Source organism: Cryptomeria japonica, chromosome 6, assembly GCF_030272615.1.
Source record: "Cryptomeria japonica chromosome 6, Sugi_1.0, whole genome shotgun sequence".
In the NCBI taxonomy this organism is placed as follows: Eukaryota; Viridiplantae; Streptophyta; class Pinopsida; order Cupressales; family Cupressaceae; genus Cryptomeria; species Cryptomeria japonica.
The window spans coordinates 360,360,820-360,373,051 of NC_081410.1; the positions used below are offsets into that span (position 1 = coordinate 360,360,820).

The 12,232-nt window shown below is 35.4% G+C and overlaps 1 protein-coding gene across 1 annotated transcript; it reads right to left on the reverse strand.

The window, feature by feature from the left end:
* Positions 1–1,953: 1,953 nt before the first annotated feature.
* On the reverse strand, positions 1,954–4,632 carry LOC131072458 (mannan endo-1,4-beta-mannosidase 2-like). Its single transcript, XM_058008626.2, has 2 exons — positions 3,468–4,632; positions 1,954–2,184 (listed from the first exon to the last, which is right to left on the reverse strand). The coding sequence occupies exons 1-2, from the start codon at positions 3,930–3,932 to the stop codon at positions 1,954–1,956; spliced, it is 696 nt and encodes a 231-aa protein (XP_057864609.1). The 5' UTR covers positions 3,933–4,632.
* Between the last annotated feature and the right edge of the window lie 7,600 nt (positions 4,633–12,232).

Consider the following 12,232-nt stretch of genomic DNA (forward strand, 5'->3'; position numbering starts at 1 on the left):
GGCAGTAACATCTTTGTTCTTGGTGTATGCATAGGAATGCACTTAATATGTATGCTGAATATGAAACCTTATAATGTCCATACTGTCGTATCCCCCCCCCACCAATATTTTGGTTAGAGGAGTTTTGAATATATTCATGTTTTATTATGAGCAACCGATAATGATTGCAATTAAGGGTATCGCTGCCTTAAGGAGAACAATCGGATCGAAGGTCTGAAGAATCCATCCACCCAGCAATAACAGAAAAAGATAACACTTTCAGATCAGAATAAGGAGATAATATACTAAGCACTTCCAAAGTTCAGTAAATAAGAACAATCGGTATGCATCCCTGTTGACATACACATAGAATCCTGAGGCAATATTTATGATAATGTCTCTGCATACAGCATGTATATGTTTTCTGATTATCATGTAGACATTCTGCATATTTATACTGATTGGTACTCTACAAATTCACTATATCATTATCCATCTAATGAATCACATATTATGAGTGTTGTTGGTATGATGGAAGGGGGAGGAATTACATTTAGGATAACGGTGTTGGGGTGATCTCACGGGCACGCCACCTCATGGTTTAAGACCGAGGAGTCCCATGAGGCCAAGGGGGTACAATGGTGCTGCCCTTGGGCCTGTGAAGTATAGGCTTCCTGGGCACCTTACTGTGACTACCCCCCTCCCTCTGTCATATTGGATGAAGAAGTAGATGTGGAACATAGGATAGGTATGGCAAGTGGAGGAGAACGGTGATAGGATACCCACTAGGTAGGCCACCTCATCGATGGCATGGGCCACGTGGGGTCAAGGGGGTTTTGACTGCCCTTGAGCGTAGTAGGGGGAGTCTCTTGGGCACCACACTTGTTCAAACTACCCTATGTTCAATACATGAATACATCTTTAACAAACTGATATCTTACTTAGCACAGTTAGTAGAACCTGGTATAATCATTCATGCAACTCTGTACATAGATTTCATTTCTCCTAACTTGTTTGCAGGACTCTACTACGGATCTCCAGGTATTCCTAAACCCATTACACTCTATTTAGAGCACAAGACAGGTATTCATTTATATGTTATTCTGAAAGTTATTATCTAATGTTATTACCTATGAATGTAGATGTTATTATACTAGCTTATCTAAATAATAATTAGTGTTGCTGCTTATATATGTCGGTAATGTTAAAATTAGATTTCCTTATACTTAGATAGGACTGTTATTTTCTGGGCAATTCCATTGAAGGGATATTACATTATTTCCTGTCAAAGATGGATCAGTACAAAGCATAGTTCCTCAGATTCGTACCCTATGTCCTGGTACTTGTCTCCTGTATCAACAACATGTCCCCGTATGGAAGACACATACAAGGGCATCTCTGGATGTTAGGAGACATCATATGATAATTCCTAGCCTTGCTATACATCACTTGGAAGTATCCCAGTCCAGGGAAGTAAGAAGAGAAAAGATTAAGAATGCTTAAGATGCCTAAGTGCACAAAAGTTTTATTAATTGATTGAATGGGGAAAGAAGGGTGCTCCATGGTTGTAACTTAAGCTAATAAACTGCATATTATAGATGTAACCCTAAATTATTAAATTTTTAAACATTTAATTATCTTTTATGTATTTCTGTTTCCAAATTTCCCCGTACCAATCTTTTCAAAATAGCATCCACATCTCTCCTACCAGAAATGCCTCCTATCTCCAAGTTACTATGGTGCAAAGCCATACCAAAACTCTCGAACATAAGAACCATAAACATGAATCTTCTAAGAAATAACATCATATGTTTTGTAAGCCATTGTAGATATTAAAATTCGGTTATTAGTAACGAACAAAAACCCAATGCTAAATCCATTTTTCTTGTTTTGATATGTGTGATATTTGGTTAACTCAATACATTTGCAGATTGACATGAATGAACTTAAAAAATTAACAAACTCACAATGTATTCATAAAAAAAAAGTCCAAAACAGTATCATTACCTTAACATAGTTCTTGTAGTAGTCTCGAATTGTAGGATCAGAGAAGAAAGAATCATTCGAGAAACCAACATCCACTCCAGCATCACGAGCCCATTGAACATACTGGCCCTTTCCACCATAGGCATTCAGATTATTAACAAGGCTGAAAATTATTCTTACTCCATGGCGCCTTGCTTCTACAATTACATAGTCCAATGCCTGCAATCACAATGCAAGGAGTTAAACCCTGTTGCGGGTCCAGAATATTTAAAAGTTCATTCTACATTCTGAGAAGTTGCACTCTGAAATAGTTAAAATATGAAGATAATATATTTTCTCCAAAATAAGAATTCACTATACTAATAGCCATCTGAAAGCATAAAATGCTATCTTTTCAATTGAACTGCGTGATGTTCCTGAAGAACACAGTATAAATATAGAAGAAGGAACCCAGGAAAAGAAATCAGCTGTGTATTAAAGATATTTTATTCCTTCCAAAGAACAGAGAAAGGAATGTCAGAAACTCACTTTCAAATGAAAAATATTAAATCCTTCGTTGAAATCTATATTGAAGGTGATGAATAGTGACAAATATTATTAGAAATTAGAAAGTTTGAATAGAGTGAAACAATTAATTCCTGGATTTCACTATTCAGTAACCTAGCACCAAACACATATTTGTCTCACAGTCACTAGCTTCTAAATCTATGAAAGTACCACTATCTCGAATCTTTGCAGTAAATGAAAAACGCCAATTAACAGATATACTCGATGGAATTGTGGATCTCATTATCGACAGAGCTCTTCAAAAGTATTTACCCAGTTGACTACAACGTCTAAGAGGCAAATGGCCAACAGGAACTAAAAAATGGAATTCATTTCAAAATTTTAATTCCATTCTATAACTTGGATAATAATATGCAAAGAACCTGTCATGCAGGCTGCGGCTCAAGTGCTATATTCAAGCACATTCAACACCAGATACAGTTTAGCTCTGGCTGGGTAGACCTAAAGTTTGATCTGCAACCACAAGGGGTGCAAGACCCTCCAACCTCGATAGCCCATGGTTGCAGCATCTAAATGAACAATGCCAGTTGAAAACAAGCCATGTGTGACTTTGATGCTAATTATAGTTTCGGTTGTAACATTTTGTTCCACTGGAGGAATTATAGTTAGATATATATGCGAATATATGTTGGAGACTAGAATTAGATAGAAATAACCTTTTTATTGGTTTATCTTAGCTTCTATTTGACAGATAACAAAGGAGGGTTGGAAGAATAGTTCATTTGTGGCATTATAGGAAATTCAATCTATTTTAGTCATCTCGGATGCTACTGTGAGTGGGAAAAGACAAAACGATATTGGATAGCATAGGCACATGTAAATTTGAATCACACCTTGACACATTAACCAATGCCAAAGCCAAGTATGTGGCATACGAAACATATTGATCTCAATATAATAATTGCATTCAAACAAATATAGGTTCTGATACTTACCTTAAAAACACTCTCATCAAACTTTCCTGGGTATAGCTGAAGAGCATTATACCCTCCATCATTGAAAGCCCATGTTCTACACACAGTGAGACCCATTTGTGCACCTGCTCTAAGCATGGCCCTAACTCTGGGCCTTGTGGAATAATCAACACTGTCGGTCATGAGCCAATATGAATTCCATCCGTTCACATACAGGGGCCTGCCATCCACCATAAACTGAGATCCGTTCCTTTGAACAAAGCTCATGCTGGGCTGTGTAAACCTGAGCATGTGGAAGACATCCCCGAAGGAACTGTACAAAAAAAGAATGAAGGAAGCAACACCAAGTATAGTATAGACACCAGTGCCACCCCACATTTTAAGCTGATAGGCATGCAGCCCTGCTTGCCCTGCCTTGCACTTGTGTGCTCGGTTCACCACTTTGTTTTCCCAACCAAAGTTATTTTGATTCCTCGTAAACTGCATTGTCCATTCTCAGAATCAGTTTCATGGGGCAATCAAGATTTTAAATCAAGTGCATCAATCATAACTTTCAAAAAGCTACGCCCACATCTCAATAATTTGGGTTTAATATTTTCCTTAAAAATTTGTTTGTATTGGCAAAGACAAAGCCTTTAGCCCAACATATTTCTTTAAGCTTCTTGGCATCATACTAGTAGAAATGCACGATACAGTCTTATCAACCTACCCAAAATTCTTATGAGCCCAATAAAAAAACAAAAATGCTTGTATTATTGTGATGCTAAAATACACATTAACAGTGTCTGTGATCTCTGATATCAAGTTGCTTCATACAGGCTTTTGTATGGGTCCCTTAGAGAGTAGTTTCTAAGGTAGTGGTGCTACAATATTTCTACCAACTGGGTCATGGTCAGAGGCATTTCCGCCATCCCAGCAACTGAAGTAGTTGGTACGAATCCACTCGTTTGCTCTCACATCACCTCATTTCACTTTGCTTTCACTCTCGGATAAATTTTCGCATATGGGCTCGTCCCACATATTTCTGACTGTTCATTAGCTATTTAAATTGAGCTGCCAACTCATAGAAAATCTATTCGGAATCAGATGACCAGGCGCATCATCTTATCAGTCATAAATTTTATCACCGTAAAGCAAGACCAGAGATTACAAATGAATTTTATAGTCTTATGCTTTCAAACAACGATTATGATAAAATAATCATGTATTTGTCAGGAGGGCTTAACCATAAGCAAATGATAGTTTACCTCTCATTTCGTTTAATGATTGAATCCCCTTATCTAATTAGGTGGATGTCGCTGGTACTCGAGAGGATCTCACAATACCTTCAAAGAAGATTGTGATTGGCAGGTAGGTTGGTAGGCTGACAAGGGATTCTTATTCCTTGGGTGAAGGACAACCGTGGCTTTCTTCTTTTAATGTAAACTAAACAAAAAAATATATATTTATAATCTATTTTTTTAATGAGAATTTGAATTTGAAGGAAAATAAGATATTTGAGAATGAAATTGTTTCTAAATTAAGTATTAGAATTGATAGAGGATCAGGGTATTTAATTATAAGAATTAATGAAGGATATTCTAGTGAGATTATATTTTGTGGTTTGTTATTATTTCTAAATATCAGATTTATATAAAATGAGTCTCAACAAATTGTGAGAATTATTGTTCTTTGTTCTAAATCAATCCTATAGTTATAGATCTAGATGGTCTCTTCACTTATAGTTTTAAACTTTCTCTTCGGATTTGAACATTTTGTGTGGCTTTAAGTTTGATATTTGATATCTTCAATAATGTGTTTCCTTTGCTTTTTTCAACATCATGGTGCAAACAAGCACTAGTCAATAGAGTTTATTGTGTTAAGCATGAGAGGTAGCTTGCTCCCCTCTTTTAAATTAGTCAAACCCTTGGATCAATTTAACAATTTCGCATATATTGGAAGACACACCAAGCAAAATGCATAAGCCTAATTTATCCTTTACAATGTAGATGTTAATGTTATGTTCTTTGTAATGATTATGAATACTAAAACATGATCTTGTATAAATATTCTTAGATACTCAAAATCCATTAGGGTTTTTCTTTTTATACAACAACCTAGCATGCAAATTTGAATATCTCATGCTTAAGTTGGTAGGTAATGACTAGTCAAGATTGAGTTAACTTGGGCCCATGTTCAAATTTGGTTTTAAGAATTCAATGGTCAAAACCACAACTACAAGTTTAAATCAAGTTCATGTATGTGTTTGTGTGTTTGACCTAGAATAAGGAATAAAATTTGAAGATTAAATATGGATTCTTGGGATGTGTGGAGTTATATTTAGTCAAAGCTTAAAAGAAATTACTTTCATAAGAAACATAACATATGTACACTATACCTTTTCATTAGGATAAACAATCAAGGTGAGCCCAAAATGTAAATTAAAGAAAATATTAGAGGGTATTTTAGAAAATAAAACAAAAAAAGGATAAAGGATAAGAGGCATAGTCTTTTCAATGTTAATGCAACTTTATGATGTATAATGAATCAAGAGAAAGAATTAGAGCTTTACATTATGTTTTTATCTTCCCTGTCCTCAAGCTTTGAATTATGTGTTTATCTTCTACATCATTGGGCTCCACGTTAGGTGGACTATTTTTTGTGAGGTCTTGTTCAATTTTGTGTGGTGGTGCTCATATGTTCATGATCTTGTCTCTATTTTATTGACACCATGTAAAACTATAGCAATATCATTTACAATACTACAACATGCACCTACAATGAAAGTATATTATATAAGATGGGGTGGAATTTTATGCACCTTTATGGATTTGTCTTAAGGAATCTCACTAGTATAATTTTCTTACCAACAATCAAATCCCACAAAAAATTGAGAGAGAACAAAGATTTTGTCCTATGGAATGTTCAAAGAGTGAATATTAGGCAAATGCAATTTGCAACTACAAAATGGTCGGCATGAGCTTTCCACAGTCCATGTAGTTATGAGCATGGGTTTTCGGAAAAAAAACTGTGTAATTTTTATGAATCAACGTTTTAGATTGCACTCAGCAATCCATCATCAGGAAGAGGATAAATGAAGAAATGGATTGCAGACAAAGAATAAAAATGAGGGCAAGTGAGGGTGAATGGGGAGCATGAGGAACATGCAAGAGGTGAAAGGAAAAGATCAAAATAAAAATTTAAGTGTAAAAATAAAAAGAAATGAAAAGAAATAAGAACACAAAATCAAAATAGTGATAAGCATACAAATAATTATCTAATAAATAAAGTGAAAAGCAAGAAAATAGGATATAAATATAACATTAATATAAGGAAGCAACACATCCTATAATTAAACACAATGTAAAAAAGAAAGCACATAATAAATGACTTGACATAATAAAAACAACTACCACAATTAGAATAAAATAAAAATACCTAACGGAAACCAAAAAGAAATACAAAAGAAAAACATACCATAATAAAAGATAAAAAGAAGCAAGTGAAAAATAAAATAAATAAAGACCAATAAAAATGATAGACCTAACACATTAAATAAGAAAAAAAATTAAAATAAAATTCAAGAAAAGCAAAATGCAAGGAAAACTAAAACGTACAATAAAAGGGAAAAAACAAAGGTAAAAAAACCCAAATGATGAAAAAGTGAGAAGGGGAGGAAAAAGAACAAAGGAAAGAAAGGAGAACCCAAAAACCTAGAATAAAAAGGAGAAAAACAAGTAAGGAAAGATGAAAAGGAGGGATCATGGACCATGCAAGTTGGTATGGAGGGAGAAAAGCAAAGGTCACTGAGTAGGGCTAAGTTGCCAACCTTCATCATGATTAAGATTGGAGGGGTGAAGCCTAATGACAATGGCTTTTTGGAGTTTTCTCTTAAAGAAATTATCTTCTTTGAACAAAACTTGGGTGTTCTCAAGGCAAATGTGATGCTTAGAGTGATAGGAATGCTCAGTTAGGGCAGAGTTGGTCACACGATTGTATTTAATGTATGCATCATGTTCTTCAATCCTAGTGCTAATAGCTCTACCCATTTCTCCAATGTATCGAATGCCACAAGAATAATTGACCTTGTAAACTCCTAAATTAGAGGTGGCCTGAGTGGGATCTTTGGTAGAAGGTATGCACTTTTTAGTAGTAGAGAGGGGTCTAAAGGAAGAAAGGGGGCCTTTTTATGAAGGATTTTATAAAATTTGTTAGAAATTCCTACAATATAAGGTAAGGTGGCAAAGATAGGGTTGCTAGGAAGACTTGTTGGCAATTGACACTCATTTGGTGATCTTCGATGCTTGATTTATGGTCTAGGGTTGTCATTGATGGCAACTCTTCTTTGAGACTCGATCTGGCGGTCATGATTCATCCTATCCGGAAGCTGGAGTTAACCGGTAAAACAAGGTATCTTGGTGATGTTTTGGTCTGGAATAATTTCCGATGATTGCAGTAATTTTGGTGGTTGATTTTGTGTTCTTGATGAATGGGAAGATCCTTAGGAAGCATGTGAATACACTCTTTTGGTCTGGTGCTATGTTTTGTTTGAGATTGAAGCCGACTTGGAGCTACGTGTTACACTTCTTGAAGCCGACTTGAAGGAAATTACTTTTGTGCTAAGATCAGATATATAAGATCGAATTGGCGATAAGTTTTGGTGGAAATACTATTGTGGTGATCCGTTTTGGTGCAATTAAGCGCAATTTCATGTGCATACTTTGCTTACAGACAATCTGGTAGCTGACTGAGACAGAAATAGAGTATTCAGTAGAGCGAAGATAGTCAGAGATTCAATGCCTAACCGAAACTCATTCTTGCATTGTCAGATGATACTTGAGAGTTTATTTCATTGTATTTCCTCATTGTAATCAAATTGTAAGTCAGGGAGACTTCCCTGAAGGTTGTAGCCTTTCGAGCAATTATAATTGAGCAGTGAGCCTGAATGCAAGTGCATTCCCCATCTATGTAATATTTATGTACTCCTAGCCATAGTATATGAATATTGTGGGTTTTAGCCCCACCGTGGTTTTTCCCTTTTCGGGTTTCCACGTAAAAATTCTGGTGTTGTGGTTTTGTGGATTATTTGTTGCATGTTTATGTTCCTTTTTGTTATGCATTGCTAACAGGTGGATAAAGAATAAGTTTGTGGATTTGACTTCCAGTAGATCACTGATTCACCCCCCCTCTCACTGATCCCTGAATCTAACAAGACTAGGTTTAGGTTTGGGCAATGTAAGATGTTTGGTAAGGTTAAAGGATCTAATGATGTGCTTATTCCGATAACCATTAAGCTTGAAGACTTGGAAAAGATGGGTAACTTCTTGATCACTATGCTCATTATCGCAAATGGATAAGCATGGGTTGTGAGTATCTTCAAAACACTAGCTTTGTGGGTTGAATGGTGGTGAGAAAATCCATGGAGGTAAAGGTCAATATGGGTGGAATTCTAACAAAATTTCTAAAATCCTTCATAAAAAAAGGCCTCCTTTCTTCCTTTAGATCCCTCTCTACTACCCAAAAGTGCATACCTTCTACCAAAGATCCCACTCAGGCCACCTCTAATTCAAGAGTTATCAAGGTCAATTGTTCTTGTGGCATTCCATACATTGGATAAATAGGAAGAGCTATTAGCACTAGGATTAAAGAACATGATGTAGGCATTAGGCACAATCGTGTGGCCAACTCTGCCCTAGTTGAGCATTCCCATTGCTCTAAGCATCACATTCGCCTTAAACACCCAAATTTTGGTCAAAGAAGACAATTTCTTCAAGAGAAAACTCCAAGAAACCATTATCATTAAGCTTCGCCCCTCCAAACTTAATCGTAATGAACGTTGGCAACTTAGCTCTACTTGGTTACCTTTGCTTTCCTCCCTCCATACCAGCTTGCATCATTAGTGATCCCTCATTTTCATATTTCCTTGCTTGTTTTTCTCCCTTTCTTCTAGGTTTTTGGGATTTCTTTTCTTTCCTCTATTCTTTTTCCTCCCCTTGTCACTTTTTCATCATTTTGGTTTTCTTACGTTTCTTTTTTTCCTTTTTATTGTACATTTTAGTTTTCCTTGCATTTTGCTTTTCTTTAATTTCATTTTAATTCTTCTTTTTTTCTTATTTAATGTGTTAGGTCTATTGTTTTTATTGGTCTTTATTTATTTTATTTTTCATTTGCTTCTTTTTATCTTTTATTATGGCATGTTTTTCTTTTTTTGTTTTATATTTCTTTTTGTTTTCCATTGGGTATTTTTGTTTTATTGTAATTGTGGTAGTTGTTTTGATTATGTTGAGTCATTTATTATGTGCTTTCTTTTTACATTGTGTTTAATTATAGGATCATGTGTTGCTTCTTTATATTAATGTTATATTTATATCCTATTTTCTTGCTTTTCACTTTATTGATTAGATAGTTATTTGTGTATGCTTGTCATTATTTTGATTTTGTGTTCTTCTTATTTCTTTTTATTTTTACACTTTTGACCTTTTGACCTTTTACTTTGACCTCTTGCATGTTCCTAGTTCTTCGCATTCACTCTCACCTACCCTCTTTTTAGTCTTTGTTTGCAATCCATTTCTTCATTTGTCCTCTTCTTGATGATGGATTGTTGAGTGCAATCTAAAATGTATTTCAAAAAATTTACACAGTTTTTTTCTAGAAACTCATGCACATAACTACAAAATGTTTAGTAATGGATTCCAATTGAGCTTATCAATGGCTTTTACTACTTTTTTTTTACTAATTATGCTTATTGTACATACCTAAGTGCTTCTAAAAGTTTAAATCAACTACTAGTATATTTAATAAGCATCATATGACTTGTACATACCTAAGTGCTTCTAAGTATTTGCATCAACTACTAGTCTCTTTAATAAGATTCATGTGACTTTTATGAACGTTTGGATGTAATAGAAGATAAACAGGCAAAGTGAAGTAAAAAGTCAAGAGTTAAAACTATGGATGAAATAATGTGCTCCAAATTCTGGTATTTAATTGGGATATTATCTATAGTTTATTTATTACACGTGTTAATCCAATTATCATTAAAAACTACTAAATAACATAAGGCTAAGATAAAGAAACCCCGTCCCCCCTGCTAATTAGGGGAAGAGCACCAGTAGCCATCATAGCTAACTTCGCGCACCCACAAATCCTAAATGATACATCAGATTTTGATTTTTTAAAAGTTGTCTTCGTATGAGACTTAACTATTTATAGCTATTGATTTGGCTTCTAGGTAGTAATGATGCACGTTGTGGAATCAGTTATGTGCACAAAGGGTACACATTTCAAAGTGTCGCCTGATACCTAACTAAAGATGTTCCAGTAACCGTCAACTCAAAATCGCTAGTACTTGTTGACAAATGTCCCAATAGTGGTGCACAAATGTTCCAATAGTGGTACACAAATGGGACAAATGTTCCAATAGTTGTGCATAAATGGGCCAATTAATTACAAAAAATGATCAGCTATTGGTACAAAACAAATTTATTAATGGTGTTTTCACTATGACGGGTATTGGGGGGTCAACATGACAATAAGGTGACGGTTATTGAAACTATGTTATCTATTGGTGCTCTTCCCCTAGAGATTTCCAAGTCCAAGAAAGCTAAAGTCATTTTGCAGGAGGTTAATTTTGAAGACGACGTGGAACATTTTGTTTTACGTTGTCATTTTTCGTTTTGCCAGCTTCGTACTCCTCATTGCTCACTTGCCTGCATCTATCTCTGCATTAAGCATACTCCTTAGAGTGTCTTGTGTGGGGTTGTTGAAATGTGGCGACTGATCAGCAAAGTACTGTACATTCAGCACGTATGAAAAAAAAAATTGCCATTTTTTTGTTGATGAAAACCGACATTGTAATAAAACCCTAAAAAAGGTCGACTTTGTTTGTTGCCCTAAAAACGCATGTTATAAGCGGCTGGGATGCTTAAGGCATTGTAAGGTTGATGTATTGTTTTTGCTGGATAATAAGAAAGATTGGACGGCTGTGTATGGTGGACGCAACCCATTCTGGGTGAACCATGTTAAATCTCTGTGTTATCTGTGTCCTGTTTTATTTCTTTATCTTTTGTATTTAAATCTGCATATAATTGTTAGTTCATATTTGCTTCGGATCTGCTTGAAACCCTAACAATTGGTACCAGAGCGAGGTTTTCTGTAAATTGGCAGGACTTTCAGATTTGAGTGGGAGCAATGGAGGATTCCAAATTCAAGGTCGAAAAGTTTAACGGCCAAAATTATCAATTATGGAAAATGCAGATGGAGGATTACCTGTATCAAAAGGATTTGTGGCGGCCATTGGAAGGAAAGGCAAAGAAACCGACCACAATATCAGATGAAGAGTGGGACATTTTAGATAGAAAGGTACTGGGATCCATTCGATTGTGCCTTGCGTCGTCTGTAGCATTCAATATAACAGAAGCAAAAATGACTGTAGATTTGATGGTAACATTGGCTAAGTTGTATGAGAAACCCTCGGCTTCGAATAAGGTATTTCTTATGAAGCGTTTGTTTAATTTGAAAATGAGTGAGGGAGGATCTGTAGCGGAGCACTTAAATGAATTTAATACAATTACCAGTCAATTGTCTTCAGTAAAAATTACCTTTGCAGAAGAGGTTAGGGCTCTCTTGATTTTATGTTCTTTGCCAGAAAGCTGGAATAGCTTGGTTATGGCTGTAAGTAACTCTGTCTCTGATAAAAATACTTTGGTATTTGATGATATTGTTGGTGTTATCCTAAGCGAGGAAATGCGAAGGAAAAGCACAGGTGAGACTCCAACATCATCGGGTAGTGTTTTGAATGTGGAGAA